This window comes from Polypterus senegalus, chromosome 8, assembly GCF_016835505.1.
Source record: "Polypterus senegalus isolate Bchr_013 chromosome 8, ASM1683550v1, whole genome shotgun sequence".
Lineage (NCBI taxonomy): Eukaryota > Metazoa > Chordata > Cladistia > Polypteriformes > Polypteridae > Polypterus > Polypterus senegalus.
In genome coordinates, this window is record NC_053161.1 from 160,213,909 (window position 1) to 160,230,579 (window position 16,671).

A 16,671-nucleotide genomic window follows, 5' to 3' on the forward strand; every position below is an offset into this window, starting at 1 on the left:
CACCTCACGTATAGATTGCTGTAATGCTATTCTATCTGGCATCCCACAAAAACGTATCCATCACTTACAACTTCTCCAAAATTATGCTGCAGGATAATAACCTGCTGTTTTAAATCCATTGAACATATTACACCTATTCTCTCTCAACATCACAGGCTCCCCGTTCACTACAGAATACAATACTAAATACCGCTCTGAACATTTAAAGCTCTCCATAACCTCACTGATCTCCTACAGACTCCTCTCACTCACTCAGATCCTCATCTGCAGCTCGACTTTCTGTACCACACATCAAACTCTTTTCTATGGGAGCTCGAGTGTCTCTCCTAGTGCTCCTCAACTCGGGAATTCTCTTCCCTCTCATATACGTCAGCTAGATTCAATAACACATTTTAAAACTACCCTCAAAACTTATCTTTTCAAACTGGCATACCAATTGTGAATTTTGCACTGTTACTGCCAGTTACCTTTGTTTGTTTGCTAATTATTGCTTTTTGATTTATCATTCTCTTGTTTTAATTTTACTAATGTTCAATTTTATTGTAAGGTGACCTTGAGTAACCGATTATAGATTTTCTCATGGCCAAATAATACCAAAACAATTGTTCAGCCTTACCTATGAAATGTAATCCCCCGGGATCTGGTTTGGAGCATACAGTGGTTTGTACAATCCCAAGCAGCACATGCGTGAGGCATTATTATCCATGACTTCACTCCACAGCAGTGCCACCCGCAATATGGCGGCGACGTTGACGTACGATGCTGCTGGTCATGCGGCGTCTAGTAATTCTATGTCTATGGTCAACACGGAGCGTGCGCCCAATGAGGAAAGTGGCAGATTAGTGTGACGTCATTAGAAGCGACTGGAGTTGAGGTCGCCGTATTCCTCGTGCTTCTTGGGCGCTGTAGTGGGAAAGTTGGCTGCGGTTGACGAATGCTTGAATGTTCTCGGTTGTTAAGAGACGAGTCTGTAGCTCGAAAAGATTTTAAAGGAATATCTCATCGCTGACAGGCACACAGGTGAGTGATGCAAGTGTGTGGGCTCTTTACTTTGTAGATGTGAGATTTTTCATTTGCTCGATTTAATTTGTAAAACGTTCATTGCCAAATCAAGTGGCACTGCTATGTCCATTGCTGGCTCATTATTTATTTTTCATCTATACTTTGACGTCGACCGAATCTTTCCATTGGTCCAAATGGCATCGTGGCTAACAGACTTGCGTGTCTTCTGTCCGCTAGGCTCCACGTTGTTGTTGATTTTTTATCCAGAGTTTTCTTCTCGTGGCGTATCTCCCGTTAGATGGAGCGGTTTGGTAGATCGTGGCCTATTAATCCGTATTTCACTTTGAAATACACATTCAGTTTAAACTGTAGTTGTGCTCGTAAGTTTATATATACTGGCAGAATTTGTGAAATATTTGCAATTGTTTGGAAAATACAAGTAATCATCCATCCATCCATCCATTTTCCAACCCGTTGAATCCGAACACAGGGTCACGGAGGTCCGCTGGAGCCAATCCCAGCCAACACAGGGCACAAGGCAGGAACCAATCCCGGGCAGGGTGCCAACCCACCGCAGGACACGCACACAAACACACTTACGCACCAAAAACACACTAGGGCCAATTCAGAATCGCCAATCCACCTAACCGGCATGTCTTTGGACTGTGCCGGGCCATGGGGAAAACAAAAGAGCTGTCAGAGGACCTGCGTGAAAAAGCTGTTGAATTGTATAAATCAAGAAAAGAAATGAAAAGATATCCAGAGATCTGGAAATGCCGGTCAGTAGTGTTCAGACTCTGATAAAAAGTGGAAAGTTAAGGGTTCTGTTGTTTCCAAGCCACAGTCAGGTAGACCAACCAAGGTTTCAGCCACAGCCGGCAAGATCATTTAAAATTAAAATTAAAATAAGACAACTGATTTGATTTGTTATTGCTGAAAAGAACACATTTTATTTATATTTCCAGGTTTTGTTATGCACCATGTTCATATTTGAATTTGTATAATTTTGACAGGATATATTTTTATGGACAGCAAAATATTATAAGTTATTTAAGGTTTGAGTTGATTTATTCCGGAATAATATTCTGTCGACTAAATAAAAATTCCGGATTCCAAAAAAGTTGGGACACTAAACAAATTGTGAATAAAAACTGAATGCAATGATGTGGAGATGGCAAATGTCAATATTTTATTTATAATAGAACGTAGATGACAGATCAAACGTTTAATCCGAGTAAATGTAGCCAAGTGAATGTACATATATATATATGTATACACTGTGTTAACCAGGAAGTCTCGTCTCACTCATTCAGCATCAACATGTTTTGCTGTGCAAAGAGTTCTCTTTTGTGTTTATCTTTGTGCATAGTCAAGCCCTTCATTATGGCTCTAAAACGATCTGGTACTGCTTCAGGGGCCGTGCCCAAGTGCAAACGGAAGATGTTAATGATTGCCGAAAAGGTAAACGTTTTGGATTTGTTGAAGGCTACGATTCTTTTTATTTAAAAAGTAGGAAAGGAATATAAGATCTACAGCCACAGTGTCCTTTTTACCAGGGTGCAAAACGAGTTGTAAGTGGATGTAATAAGGCAGTAGTCTGGATGGAATCTGCTTTAGGGATTTGGATTAAAGACTGTCAGAAGAAGAACAACGGCAGTGCTACACAATCGCCTGAAGAGGCTCCTTTGGAAGAGCTGTAACGCTGTCCTTTGTTGTGCAGTAAAATTAAACTCATTGTTATCGGACAAGTCATTTTCATTTATTTCATCTAATTGTTTTTGTATTTATGTATTTTAGTATTAAGCAATGTTTAAATTATTTTATACAACCCCATCAATGTATAATATGCCAATAACAATAGGATTTTTTTTCATGGGAACGAATTAATCATTTTCCAATTATTTCTTATGGGAAAAATTTGTTTGGTATAAGTCCTGTTTGGTATAAGTCCAAGGATCTGGAACGGATTAAGGACGTATACCAAGGTACCACTGTATGTATATATGTGTATATATATATAAACTGCTCAAAAAAATTAAAGGAACACTTTGAAAACACATCAGATCTCAATGGGAAAAAGAAATCCTCCTGGATATCTATACTGATATAGACTGGGTAATGTGTTAGGAACGAAAGGATGCCACATCGTTTGATGGAAATGAAAATGATCAACCTACAGAGCCCTGAATTCAAAGACGCCCCAAAAATCAGAGTGAAAAAATTATGTGGCAGGCTAGTCCATTTTGCCAAAATGTAATTGCAGCAACTCAAAATTGTACGCAGCACTTTGTATGGCCCCTGTGTTCTTGTATACATGCCTGACAACATCGGTGCATGCTTCTAATGAGATGACAGATGGTGTTGTGGGGATCTCCTCCCAGATCTGGACCAGGGCATCACTGAGCTCCTGGACAGTCTGAGGTGCAACCTGGTGGCATTGGATGGACCAAAACATAATGTCCCAGAGGTGTTCTATTGGATTTAGGTCAGGAAAGTGTGGTGGCCAGTCAATGGTATCAATTCCTTTATCCTCCAGGAACTGCCTGCATACTCTCACCACATGAGGCCAGGAATTGTCGTGCACCAGGAGCCACTGTACCAGCATAGGGTCTGACAATGGGGCCAAGGATTTCATCCTGATACCTAATGGCAACCAAGGTGCCTTTGTCAAGCCTGTAGCGGTCTGTGTGACCCTCCATGGATATGCCTTCCCAGACAATCATTAACCCACCACCAAACTGCTCATGCTGAATGATGTTACAGGCAGCATAATGTTCTCCATGGCTTCTCCAGACCCTTTCACTTCTGTCACGTGCTCAGGGTGAACCTGCTCTCATCTGTAAAAGCACAGGGCACCAGTGGTGCATCTGCCAATTCTGGTATTCTATGGCGAATGCCAATCGAGCTGCATGCTGCTGGGCAGTGAGCTCAGGGCCCATTAGAGGACATGGGGCCCTTGGGTCACCCTCATGAAGTCTTTCTGGTTGTTTGGTCAGAGACATTCACACCAGTGGCCTGCTGGAGGTCATTTTGTAGGGCTCTGGCAGTGCTCATCCTGTTCCTCCTTGCCCAAAGGAGCAGATACTGGTCCTGCTGATGGGTTATGGACCTTCTATGGCCCTCTCCAGCTCTCCTAGAGTAACTGTTTGTCTCCTAGAATCTCCTCCATGCCCTTGAGACTGTGCAGGGAGACACAGCAAACCTTCTGGCAATGACACGTATTGATGTGCCATCCTGGAGAAGCTGGACTACCTGTGCAACCTCTGTAGGGTCCAGGTATCACCTCATGCTACCAGTAGTGACACTGACTGTAGCCAAATGCAAAACTAGTGAAGAAACAGTCAGAAAAGATGAGGAGGGAAAAATGTCAGTGGCCTCCACCTGTTAAACCATTCCTGTTTTGGGGGTCATCTCATTGTTGCCCCTCTAGTGCATCTGTTGTTAATTTCATTAACACCACAGCAGCTGAAACTGATTAACAACCCCCTCTGCTACTTAACTGACCAGATTAATATCCCATAAGTTTCATTGACTTTATGCTATACTCTGATTAAAAAGTGTTCCTTTAATTCTTTTGAGCACTATATATGTGTGTGTGTATATATGCTCTTTCTTCTTCAATTAGTCGTTGACATGTCTAGAACGTATAAAATTTCTCTACCAGTGTTCATTGCAATCTGTGGATGAATATGACACCTTGTTTCCTTTATTTATGGAGCTCTACTAAAAAGTGATTATCATCTTGCCAAACTGAAAACAGTTTAGTCCCCTTGGCTGATTAGTCACATCATTGCTCTGTGAAGAAATGGTACAATCAAATATTTTAATATCTGCACTAATTCCATATAGACATTAAATTAGCAATATTAAAAGTCCCTTTGCCTTTATAAAGAGAAGCAAGGTTCTGGTGCTTTGTTAATTTAATTCATGAGGGATTTAAAAAAAAAAAAAAGAGGGCATCATTCACACAATCATGCTTTGACAATCAGGCTGGGATAGGAATAGATAATAGAAGTTTTACAAAATGAAAAGGTAAGGCATGTGTATTAAAATTGTTACTTAATAGTGATTAATAGACATACGTCTGTGTAATTTGGACTGTTTTGCAGTGATCAGTGTTGCCATATACTGTTATAAACATTGCAGTTTCTACCCTGGACTAGGTACTTGTGTGGAGTTTGCATGTTCTCATGATCTACTTAGATATTCCCTGGGTTTCCTAAGCATCCCAAAGAACTGCATGTTGGGTGAATTGACAATTCCCGATTAGCTCTGTGGAAGTAAATGTGCTTGTCGTGTGATGTTATTTTGCTCCTGATTCGTTTTCGTATTAGATATCCAATGCAAAGGTCTCTCTCCATTTTTCTCTCTGAGGGCTTCCTCCATTTTCACATGAGCCTGAACACATGCACAAGGCACAAATGAAAGTTGGTGGTTAACTTAGGGTCCTTGAGATACATTCTGCAGGTCCAGACCTCTGGGTCCAACATCTGACTGACTGACCAAACCACAAGCGCTACCTGGTAGGCAACCACCCAAATAATCAGATTGTGATTAAGACCTAGGTGCATATACTTGATGAGCCCTGATAAGGGTGAAACACGTGTTGTGTACTCTTTGTATTATTTGGCAGGTTCTGTATCACATACCTATGATCTGCTTGTTGCAACTGAGAGGACATGGTGGATGTTTGCTGACTGGCCAACCAACCACAAGCAGTACCTGGTAGGTAACCACCCAAATAATCAGATTGTGATCAAGACCTAAGAATGTAATACTCCGATCTTCACCCTGTCAAATAAGCGAAGCAGCCGCCATGGTGGAATGTCCGAGGCTTCACCTCAGGTACTGACGTCCAAGGTTTGATCACTATAAGGGGATGCAAAAGTGCGTACACCTGATGAGCCCCAATAAGGGTGAAACACGCGTTGTGTACTCTTTGTATTATTTTGCAGATACTATATAAGATATATATATATATATATATATATATATATAGCATGTGTTTGTGTATGTGTGTGTTATATATTTTATAGATCATATTTCACAGCAGGGTGATAATATATCAAAAATACCCTTAAGGTGCTGCCTACCAAAGAGGTCCTTGTACCAGTGGTTTAGCAGATATATTATATATTAGCATAATTATTTCTCAAAGGTCACCTTTAAGTTTCCTTCCAAGTTTTTAAATTGCTTAATTTAGCTGTTAGATGCTCTTATGTTTACTTTGTTTTTTTTAGGATTTGAGTTTATTTCTGACATGTGAAATCTTTTTTTCTTTTCCCCACAGTGAGGGTTAAACTTCTGCCATTTCCTGTCTTAGATGGAAGCTGTAAAGGAGAATTGCCATTCTGATATGAATAACATGGAGATAATCACTGTAAACATTAAGGAAGAAGACTGTGAATGTAATACTGTCTGCCCTAAGCAGGAAAGTCTCTACATTAAGGAGGAACATTATGAAACAGGGTCAGTGGGCATTAAAGAAGAGTGTGAGGAGACAATGAGCTCCTTTGTTATTGACACACAAAAACATATAATTAATGACTGCATCAAAGGAGAAGACCTTCATTCAGAGTCTGTTCTTCAGTATGAATGTCGAGAGAGATGCTGTTCATTTCCGGAGTGTTCTGTAAATATGAAATTGGAATCCGCTGAGGACATGTCATCAAGGAGAGCACTGGGAGATCAACCATCATCTTCATTTGAGTCTGGCGAAAGTAAGTGGAAACCAAATAGAACCTATGAGTTGTTGTTTGTTTTGTTTTTTTTTTTTTTGGGGGTATTCTGTGATATGGGGGTATTTTTCATACATGGATTACTCGTTTAGCCAGATGTAATTGTTGACAATTTGGCCTGATCCTGGATCTGTTGGTTTTTCGAATCTCTTGCTGGATGTGTTGTTCTAGTAGCTCACTTAATGTTTATGTAAACAAGGATTAGCTCACACACTTAATCAGTGTCCGTGCTTGGAATTCATTCAGTCATGGCTTCGCCGTTCATGAATGAGCAACCAATTGATATCGGTGCACAAATTACAAGAAGAGAATTTCATATAGAGAGGGTTTTGCGTGCGCGATCGGCAAGATCCTTTATTGCTCTCAGAGGAAATTCTTTTCGAAAGATACCGCTTTAGCCAGGGGGGAATATTGTACCTCAAAAATTTATTAGAACCTTACATTCAAAGTCAAACTAGATGAAGTCATGCTCTCACAACCACACACACAGTAAGCATTGCTTAGAGGTTTTTAGCAAGCTGTACTTTTTTTTTTATATACTGTAGGCGATGCGGAAAATCTATCTAAAAGTGCAGTTTGCCAGGCAATTCGTAAAGTCTGTCCAAGTTGGCCATTCAGCCCAACAAAGCTCACCAGACCACTTAATTCTTCAAGTCGAGTTTTGAAAGTCCCTAAAGTCTTACAGTCTACCTTGCTACTTGATCACTTATTCAAAGTGTCTGTGGTTCTCTGTGTAAAGAAGAACTTCCTAACGTTTGTGCAAAATTTACCCTTAACAAGTTCACAGCTGTGCCCCCTTATTCTTGATGAACTCATTTTAAAAGTAACAGTCTCGATCCACTGGACTGATTCCCTTCATAATTTTAGACACTTCAGTCAGGTCTCCTCTGAATTATCTTTTGCTTAAACTATAAAGGCTCAGCTGTATTGTGAAGTCGATAGCTTCGAGTACACTTTGACTCCTAAATCCTTCTTATAAGTTGTACTCTTGATTTTCAGAGCTCCCATTGTGTATTCATCCTAACATTTTTACTTCCTATGTGTAATAATTTACATTTAATAAACATCAAATTTCATCTGCCACCAATCTGCCCAAGCCTATATGCTGTCCAAATCCTACTGCAATGGTTCAACGTATCTGAGATTATCTCTCAATCCACATTTTGGTAGCATCTGCAAATTTAACTAGCTTGTTACTTATATTCCTATCCAAATCTCATATATATATATATATATATATATATATATATATATATATATAGTGACAGATTAGGGTTTGTCGTCCCCTTGAACCCTCAGACTATACGTCAGGCACCAGATAAAAGTCCAATAATCTTCTTTATTTGGACAAATACAGTGCACAAGCACCATCCTCTCCACAATATTCATTAAATTCACACAAATACACAATAATCCAATCCACCACCCCCAGACGCGTTGCCACCCTTCCACCCAGCTCAGCTCGTCGTCTGGGAGTTCCCAGAGTCCTTTTATAGTTCCTGACCCGGAAGTGTTTCCCATCCTTCAGTCCATGATTCTTTATCACTTCCGGGTCAGATACAAAGTTCTTTTCTTCACCCTGGAAGTACGTCATTACCCCATCCATGTAACTCGGACGTACTTTCAGGGCATAGGGCAAATAGTAGTCCCTGGTTCTCCCTGGAGCGACCCCTGGTGGTCCCGACGTTATCCAGCAGGGCTTTACAGGAAAGCTCCATAGTCCATGATGCCCTGCTGGAATTTGGGGCATCTCCATGTCGCAGGGAGGGCTCCCTCCTGTGGCCTGGGGGTATTGGCCAGGAAAAATGGCCGGCCATGGACCACAATGTATATAATTTTTTTTATTTACTCTGTATGTAAAGCATCCTTGGGTTTGGGAAAGGTGCTCTATAAATGTAAATTATTACTGTTGTTATTATTATTATTATTATTATTATTATTATGTGGTAAAGTATCAGTGAAAAGAAGCTAGTATTTCTTACCAAAATGTTACGTTTCTGAAAAAGCGACACAGTATTTTTATAAAGATACTTTACAGGTACTGATAGAAAATGTTAGGCGAAATACTGCTGAGGACAAAATTGTTGGTATCTGTTATGCCTGGCTGCGATTCGCCTCCTCAGTATGGCCACCACTGTGTACATTTTGAAGTTGGTGTGGTACCGGAGAGTAGACTGATTTCTCAGGCCTCCTCAACTGCTACATCTCCTGTATTTGGTGATCAGCTTCTTTGTTTGAAGTACAGGTTTTTGTTTGTACGCTCCTCCATAAGCGGTTGAACCTCCTGTCTGTAGATGGCCTCTTTATTGCTGGTAATCGGCCCCACTATTGTTGACATCTGTAAACGTGATGATGGAATTAGGGAGTGAGGAGGGACAGCAGCAGTACACTAAACATTTAATATGGGATGCTTGGGTAAACGGTGTTCTGCTGGTTCTGCAAGTCTGATGCCAGTTACAAAAGTGCCACAAGCTTCATTATCAGCTTCACTAGATTGAAGGTGTTGATTGCTGAGCTAAATTCAATGTTCTTGTTGTCCAAGTGGGTTATGGTCAGTGCTGCATCAATAGCTGTGAAAAGTATATGGTTTCTGTTGATCTTTATATGTGGAGCGGATACTAATACTCTAGTTTCTTGGACTTGATAAATTGTATGGCTAACAAGTCAAAATGCATTGTAATTACTGGTGAGTGAGTCAGCCCAGTACTCATTCTGATATGTAAATTCTTTTTGGTTTTTGAACAATGGTGGTTGACTTAAGCAGTTCAGGACTGTAGTCTGTGCCAATTGCATATTGAAGACATGTTGTGAGTACACAGCTGGAAATGCCATCTGGTCCTGGAGCTTTACTTGTGTCTGTGGTCTTCAGACTTGTTATCTATCACCTGGTGGGGCTTTGTTTGTATTGATTGTTGGATTTGTTGAAGCCTTCTAGTGTGGAGGTGCCATGGTTATTTTTCAGGTAAATTTGCTGTCAGTGTTGTATTGAGGTGGAAAAGGAACATTCAAAAGAACAACGATTTTAAAGATAATATGAAGATGAGGTGGTAAAGGTGAAGGATAAACTTATGGGATTGCCTTTTTGAAGACCATCCTCTCCCTGTCTCCCCAAATTCAATAGTCTTGTCTTCAAATCAAAAAAGTCTCTCCAGTAACATTTTCGGTTTCCTGTTTATGTTGATAATTCAGGACACATAACTGACAGTATTTTAGCAAAAACTGCATTCTTTTGCATGTTTTGAGCTAATGACTGGATAAAAGATGTCTTACATTACATATTTTTCACATTGTTTGCAATTGTACAGAACTTGTAATCATTGAGTTCTATTATGTCATAAATTTGTTTCTCTCCATTCTGCATGAAAATATGAGATTACATTTTTTCTCAGCCAAAACCACAAAGTAAGTAACATAAAAGTAATACTTTTGGGTGGCCTGTTACTTTTAACAAAATGGCATCCCATAAATAAATGTTAAGAATCCAAGCATAATATTGCATTTGGAGTTTGTGACTGTTCTTATCCATTTGACCATATTGAGAAATTTTCTTGTTATACATTTTAGATAGATTATCCCCCCCACCCCCATAATACTCTTAAGTTCTCCTTGTTACCAAATATAAAGGTTGTGTCACAAGACAATAACCAGAGAATGGATGTCTCTGTTCATCCAGTCTTTCTGATGACATACTGTTTATTTGTAGTACTTAAGACATTTGACAATTGAGAGATGATTCTTCTTTCATTCAAGCCTGTTTGTTTAGCTAATAGTTAAACCTAACCTAATATCTCATGCAGATATTTCCTAAAGGTTGACAAGGTTTCTGCCTCAACTCCATGACTTTGTAGGTTGTTTCTGAATCTCACAACTCTGTGTGTAAAGAAGTGCTTTCTATCTTTAGTCTTACATGTACGTCTCCTAAATTTCCACTAGAATCCTCAAGTATGTGATTCACCATTCACTTGCTGGATCTAATTCCGTGGTTTTTTTTTTTTAATTTTTAAGGCTTGAATTAGGCCCTCACGCAACCACCCCTGCTCAAGACTTAATAGGCTTAATACTCAGTCTGATGGACTTGGTCATTCTCCTCTGCTCTTCAAAAGGTGCTATGTCTTTCTTATAGAGTGGTAAACTACACACATACTCCTAGATGTGCTCTCACTAGTTCATTTTATAGTCTAAGAATAACATTACTTCTGTCATTATTTAGACCTCATCAGCACATTTGCTGATGATTTGTGTTCTATCTTAGTGAATCTGTCACCAGTTTATCAAAAGCTAGTATCAGCGTTGTAGCATTGTTATGTGTTGGGTTTATTAGCCAAGTTATCTCACACTAAATTGTTTAGCTTTTGTCAGATCTGTCTTTAAACATTGTTCTAAAATTGTGTGTGTCAATTTTTGCAGATTTACAAGATGGTGGAAGATCCTCTTTGTCTTCTTTTCCTCCGATTTCCTTCCACTGCAGATCAAAACAGACAGTGCTTGAAGAAAACATGATGAAAACAACATCAGGATCAGAGTTTTCAATACCATCCAATCTGCAAGATCATTCTGTGCCTGTTGAGGAGTTAATAAATACAGACAATATGAACACTGACAACAAAGACAATCCGGGGAAACACTTATGTTCTGAGTGTGGCAAAAAATTCTCAAAAAAGGTCTATCTTGAAATCCATGCCAGAATTCACACTGGAGAAAGACCTTTTCAGTGTATTGAGTGTGGCAAACGATTCTGTCATAGAAGCTATGTTTGGCTCCACACAAGAACTCACACTGGAGAAAAGCCATATTGCTGTACTGAGTGTGGAAAGCAATTCTCAAGGAAGAGTCGTGTTGAAACCCATATGAGAATTCACACTGGAGAAAAGCCCTATGAATGTAATGAATGTGGCAAACAATTTTCAGTGATGAGCAATCTTCGAAGACACACACGAATTCACACCGGGGAGAAACACCATAGCTGTTCTAAATGTGGGAAACGATTCTCACTATTGGGTAATCTTCTGAGCCACAAAAGAACCCACACTGAAAAGCCCTATCACTGTCATGAATGTGGAAAACAACTTGCAAGTAGGAGTAGTCTTCGAAGACACACAAGTATTCACATTGGAGAGAGAAAATACTGCTGTTTTGACTGTGGTAAACAATTCTTACAGTTGGTTGATCTTCAGGCCCACAGAAGGACTCATACTGGAGAAAAGCCCTACCACTGTAATGAATGTGACAAACAATTCTCAGTTAAAAGCAATCTTCGAAGACACATGAGAATTCATCTTGGAGAGAAGCTGTGTTGCTGTAATGAATGTGGCAAACAATTCTCTACCAAACACAGTTTGCAGAAACATTTGAGGTCTCACTTAGGGAAGAAAATGAGAAAACTGACAAAAAGGAAACTGGAACATTTAGGAGAAACCAACACAAAGATCCCCAAGAGCGAAGTGAAGAGGCAGGATGGAGAAGTAAACTATACACAGATGGAAAATGCACAACTGAAAGAAAAGGAATAGTTTGAGGCAGCAGCCATAGTAATAAAACACATTCTCAGAAGAGCTAACAATTGCAAGACAACAGGTTCAGACACCATACCCAACTTGTGGCTTACACAAAACTAAAATGGCCAATTGTGAAAAGGGGCAAATGCAGCCAACTTCAGGTGACACCACAGTGGCCTATCACAGGAGCAACTTCCTTGTGTTCAGACTGAAGCAAACCAAAGTGCCAAAAACCTTCCATTCCTGCACACTGCCTCTCCACTGTACGTAAACCGTCAACATTTGTTAATAGTTAAGAACGTATAATAACCTGCATCAAAATAAGTAGAGGTGGCAGAAGAACAGAAGGTAAATCAAAGATGACATACTACACACATTAATTCTTCAGTGGCTAGAACTTTGTAAAACTTGCTACACTGGCAAACAATCCTGCAGCTTTACCTTGACAAAGGCCAGATTACAATTCCAAATATTTAGATATGCAGAATATTTCTTTGGAGATGCTTTATTGCCTTTCTTGTGCTAAACCCACAAAAGCACCCTTCCTTAATGATCTCTGTCATGGAATTAACATCAGCACTTAGAATCGATGGTCTCTCTTACTTGTTCATCACCTGCAACTGTCCAGCTCCAAAAAATGGCACCTCAAATACTCATCACTCTTACTAAAACAAATCCAAATTGACATCCTAATATTAACTTCATCCAGTAAAAATCACTATCATGCGAAAATATAAACCTGGATGAAGAATGTCATCGGAGATCTTAAGCCAGTGAATACCTGGGGTTAAATGACAGTGCAGACATGTGATTCACAAAGCCCAAAATGTGTAATGAATATAACCCTTGCAGTACATCGCAAAAATCAAGCCAAACACCTTCATGCCATCCTCGTCTATTTAACAGCTTCAGAGTGGCCACCAAGTGACCTTCATAAAATGGAAACTAAAATAAGAGAAATTAAGTTAATCAACTAAACATCTAAGAATCAACACACTCTAAGAACCTATATCTGAAGGTGAAATCGGCCTAATGGACTACAGATACATACCGAGCAGCAATTGCTAGACTGCAGGTTTACCTGATATATTCTCAACATGTACAGAAGGAAACCCACCATAAAGTAAAAACTTTGAGCAACTGTTCCATAAAATAAAAAGTACAACAGAAACTCCACTACTTGTATTACCCGTGTGCAGATATTGGCCATACATTTTCATTTGGCAACAGAAGCAAGATTTTTAAAAACTGGAGCAGCAGAAAATAGAAAAACCATCAAGACCCACTAGTATATCAGTAATTATGCTGACCTCCTTCCTCCAACTCCCATGGACTAAGAGCGCTTACATATTGATTGCTTCAAAGAGTTGAAATAAGATGGAAAAAACAGTAAGTGGTGGTTTTGTTGGACAGAGCTGGAGACCGTAACTGATCTGATTGTTCGTTGCAAGGTGTTGATGGGCACACCAAAGATGCAACAAATTTGACAACTCCTGTACTTGACAATCAGTTAATGTACAACATACCATCACCAGAGAGAGGCCAGACCCCAATCAGAGTCATAAGAAACTAGGAGCTGCTACTCGCAACAGTCGCAACTAACAGGAAAAACTGATCTCAACAAATTGGACAAACCTTAGCTGTTAAGAAAACAGTTGGGTTAAACCAGGCTAAGAAAATTTTCCACCTAAAGGGACTACTCAGTGCTGAGAATGGAGAGGCAAACAGAAATATGAAATATTTTGGGGGAAAATGCCAAAATTATATCAGTGGTGTTGGGATTAATAGAACTCATCAAAATAAACGTGTGGGCTATCGTTGATATCTTACCAGTAAACCTCACTCCGTATGCACTAAAAATGAGACTGAGATTACTGAGAACAATGCAGGAACCACACTGAACTGTTGTAGCACATTCAGGGTGGCGTGGGGAGACGGGAAATTTTCAACTGACGTTCAGTGCACGAATAAACACATTGAAAAATACATTTAATGATGAAATGTATTGTACAGGATATGCAATTAGTGATGGTAATCAATATTCCTTCAATATGCATTTTATGTTTTGAAGAAAACAATGAAGGTGTTGTCTGTTTCTCCATACACATTCTGACAGCCTGTTGTGGAAAGAGGAATGCCAGCGATTTCCTGTTCAATCCTCCTTTTTAGTTTGGGAAAGGACGTGTGCAGTACCACTTGGGTTTTAAGATGTCCCCACAGAAAAAAAAAAAATCGCAAACAGTGGGATCTTGGAGGCCATGGAATATCACTGTGGAGTGAAATGACGCGTCTTCCAAACAATCATCTAATAGCTGCCATCGATTGTCGGGCAGCAAGCAAAGTGGGTCCACATAGGGACTTCTTTTTTTTTTAAGGCTGAACCTTTTTCTTTAAAATTACACACCTAAGTTGTAATTGCATGGGCAGACAGGACACGAACACGATGTCCTAACTGGTAGTGATGTCGAAATTCCCTTTGCTTTCAGAGTGGATGCTCGTTGCGCTCCACCCCACTGCTCCATTATAACTAATGGCAAGGGATTCTAAATGAGGTTGCATTGGTCCCAAACTGCCAACGCCCCAGTATTGCCAACACCTATTTCCAAAATTTCCCATTTCCCTGCACCATGACAAACCAGTGAAGCTCAAGCCTTTGTAGATAGTGTGCAAAACAGATATTTTTGAAGAAAGTAATGAATAAGAGAAAAGAAGTATAGCTGTTCTGAATGTGGTAGATCATTCTCTACAATGTGGACCCTTCAGAAAAAAAGATAGCACTGTTCTGACTTGGGCAAACAATTCTTAATAATGAACAATCTCGTGAGATCGAAGGACACCCCTGAATGTTCAAATTTTCATCTGACTTCCTTGATGAACTGTGACACTACTTCCTTATCATTTGGGGATCAGCCATCTATAAATGAATTAATTCTGGTCAAATATCCTATATAGTCTTCATGTTGCAAAAAAATAGCAAGGGCCTCCTTTAGTGTTAGTGTTGCAGCTCCAAGGTACAGAAAAAGCCATTTGACTTTATGAACTGGACCTTTCCCTGGAAGTGTGTTACTGTAAATCCATTACAACAACAACAACATTTATTTATATAGCACATTTTCATACAAAAAGTAGCTCAAAGTGCTTTACATAATGAAAAATAGAAAAATAAAAGACACAGTAAGAAAATAAAATAAGTCAACATTAATTAACATCGAATAAGAGTAAGGTCCAATGGCCAGGGTGGACAGAAAAAAACTCCAGATGGCTGGAGAAAAAAATAAAATCTGCAGGGATTCCAGACCATGAGACCACTCAGTCCCCTCTGGGCATTCTACCTAACATAAATGAAACAGTCCTCTTTGGATTTAGGGTTCTCACGGAAGGACTTGATGATGATGATGGTCACGTAGACTTCTGCCTTTTAATCCATCCATCATTGTTGGAGCATCATGATGCTTTGAGTAGGTGGTGGTGGCGCAATCTGCCACTACAAAGAAACCGGAAAAAGAATCAGAAGAGAGAGTAGGGCTCAGTACCGATTTTAGAGCCACCATGAATAGTTATTGTGATGAATTGAACATACAGAGTATCAGGATTAAGTTAAAGTGAAGTTATAAAAAGGCCATGTTAAAGTAATGTGTTTTCAGCAGTGTTTTAAAGTGCTCCACTGTATCAGCCTGGTGAATTCCTATTGGCAGGCTATTCCAGATTTTGGGTGCATAGCAGCAGAAGGCCGCCTCACCACTTCTTTTAAGTTTTGTTCTTGGACTTCTAAGGAGACACTCATTTGAGGATCTGAGGTTACGATTTGGAATATAACGTGTCAATTCCGATATATATAAGATGGAGCTGATTATTTAAGGCTTTATAAACCATAAGCAGAATTTTAAAGTCAATCCTGAATGACACAGGTAACCAGTGTAGTGACATCAAAACTGGAGAAATGTGTTCGTATTTTCTTTTCCTAGTTAGGATTCTAGCAGCTGCATTCTGCACTCGTTGCAAACGATTTAAGTCTTTCTTGGGTAGTCCTGAGAGGAGTGCGTTACAGTAATCTAGTCGACTGAAAACAAAAGCGTGAATTAATTTCTCAGCATCTTTCAGTGATATAAGAGGTCTAACTTTTGCTATGTTTCTTAAGTGAAAAAATGCTGTCCTAGTGATCTGATTAATATGCGATTTATAATTCAGATTACAGTCAACAATTACCCCTAAGTTTTTTACCTCCGTCTTGACTTTTAATCCTAATGTATCTAGTTTATTTCTAATAGCCTCATTGTATCCATTAGGGTTTACTGAGAGTTTTATTATGAGCCAAAACCCTTTAGTCCTTTCCTAAATAGTTGTATTTACTCTTTTGGATGGTTCCCAACCTTTGAGTTTAGAAAGGTGTGAGGCAAGGCTGTCCATTATCCCCTTAATGTCCCTTTTGTGCAACA

The 16,671-nt window shown here is 39.5% G+C and overlaps 1 protein-coding gene across 1 annotated transcript; it reads left to right on the forward strand.

Annotated features, from left to right (window-relative positions):
- Window positions 1-874: 874 nt before the first annotated feature.
- LOC120533283 (gastrula zinc finger protein XlCGF57.1-like) lies at window positions 875-14,223 on the forward strand. Its single transcript, XM_039760100.1, has 3 exons — window positions 875-1,020; window positions 6,293-6,722; window positions 11,148-14,223. Exons 2-3 carry the CDS (start codon window positions 6,326-6,328, stop codon window positions 12,248-12,250), a joined length of 1,500 nt encoding a protein of 499 aa, XP_039616034.1. The 5' UTR covers window positions 875-1,020; window positions 6,293-6,325; the 3' UTR covers window positions 12,251-14,223.
- The last annotated feature ends 2,448 nt before the right edge of the window (window positions 14,224-16,671 follow it).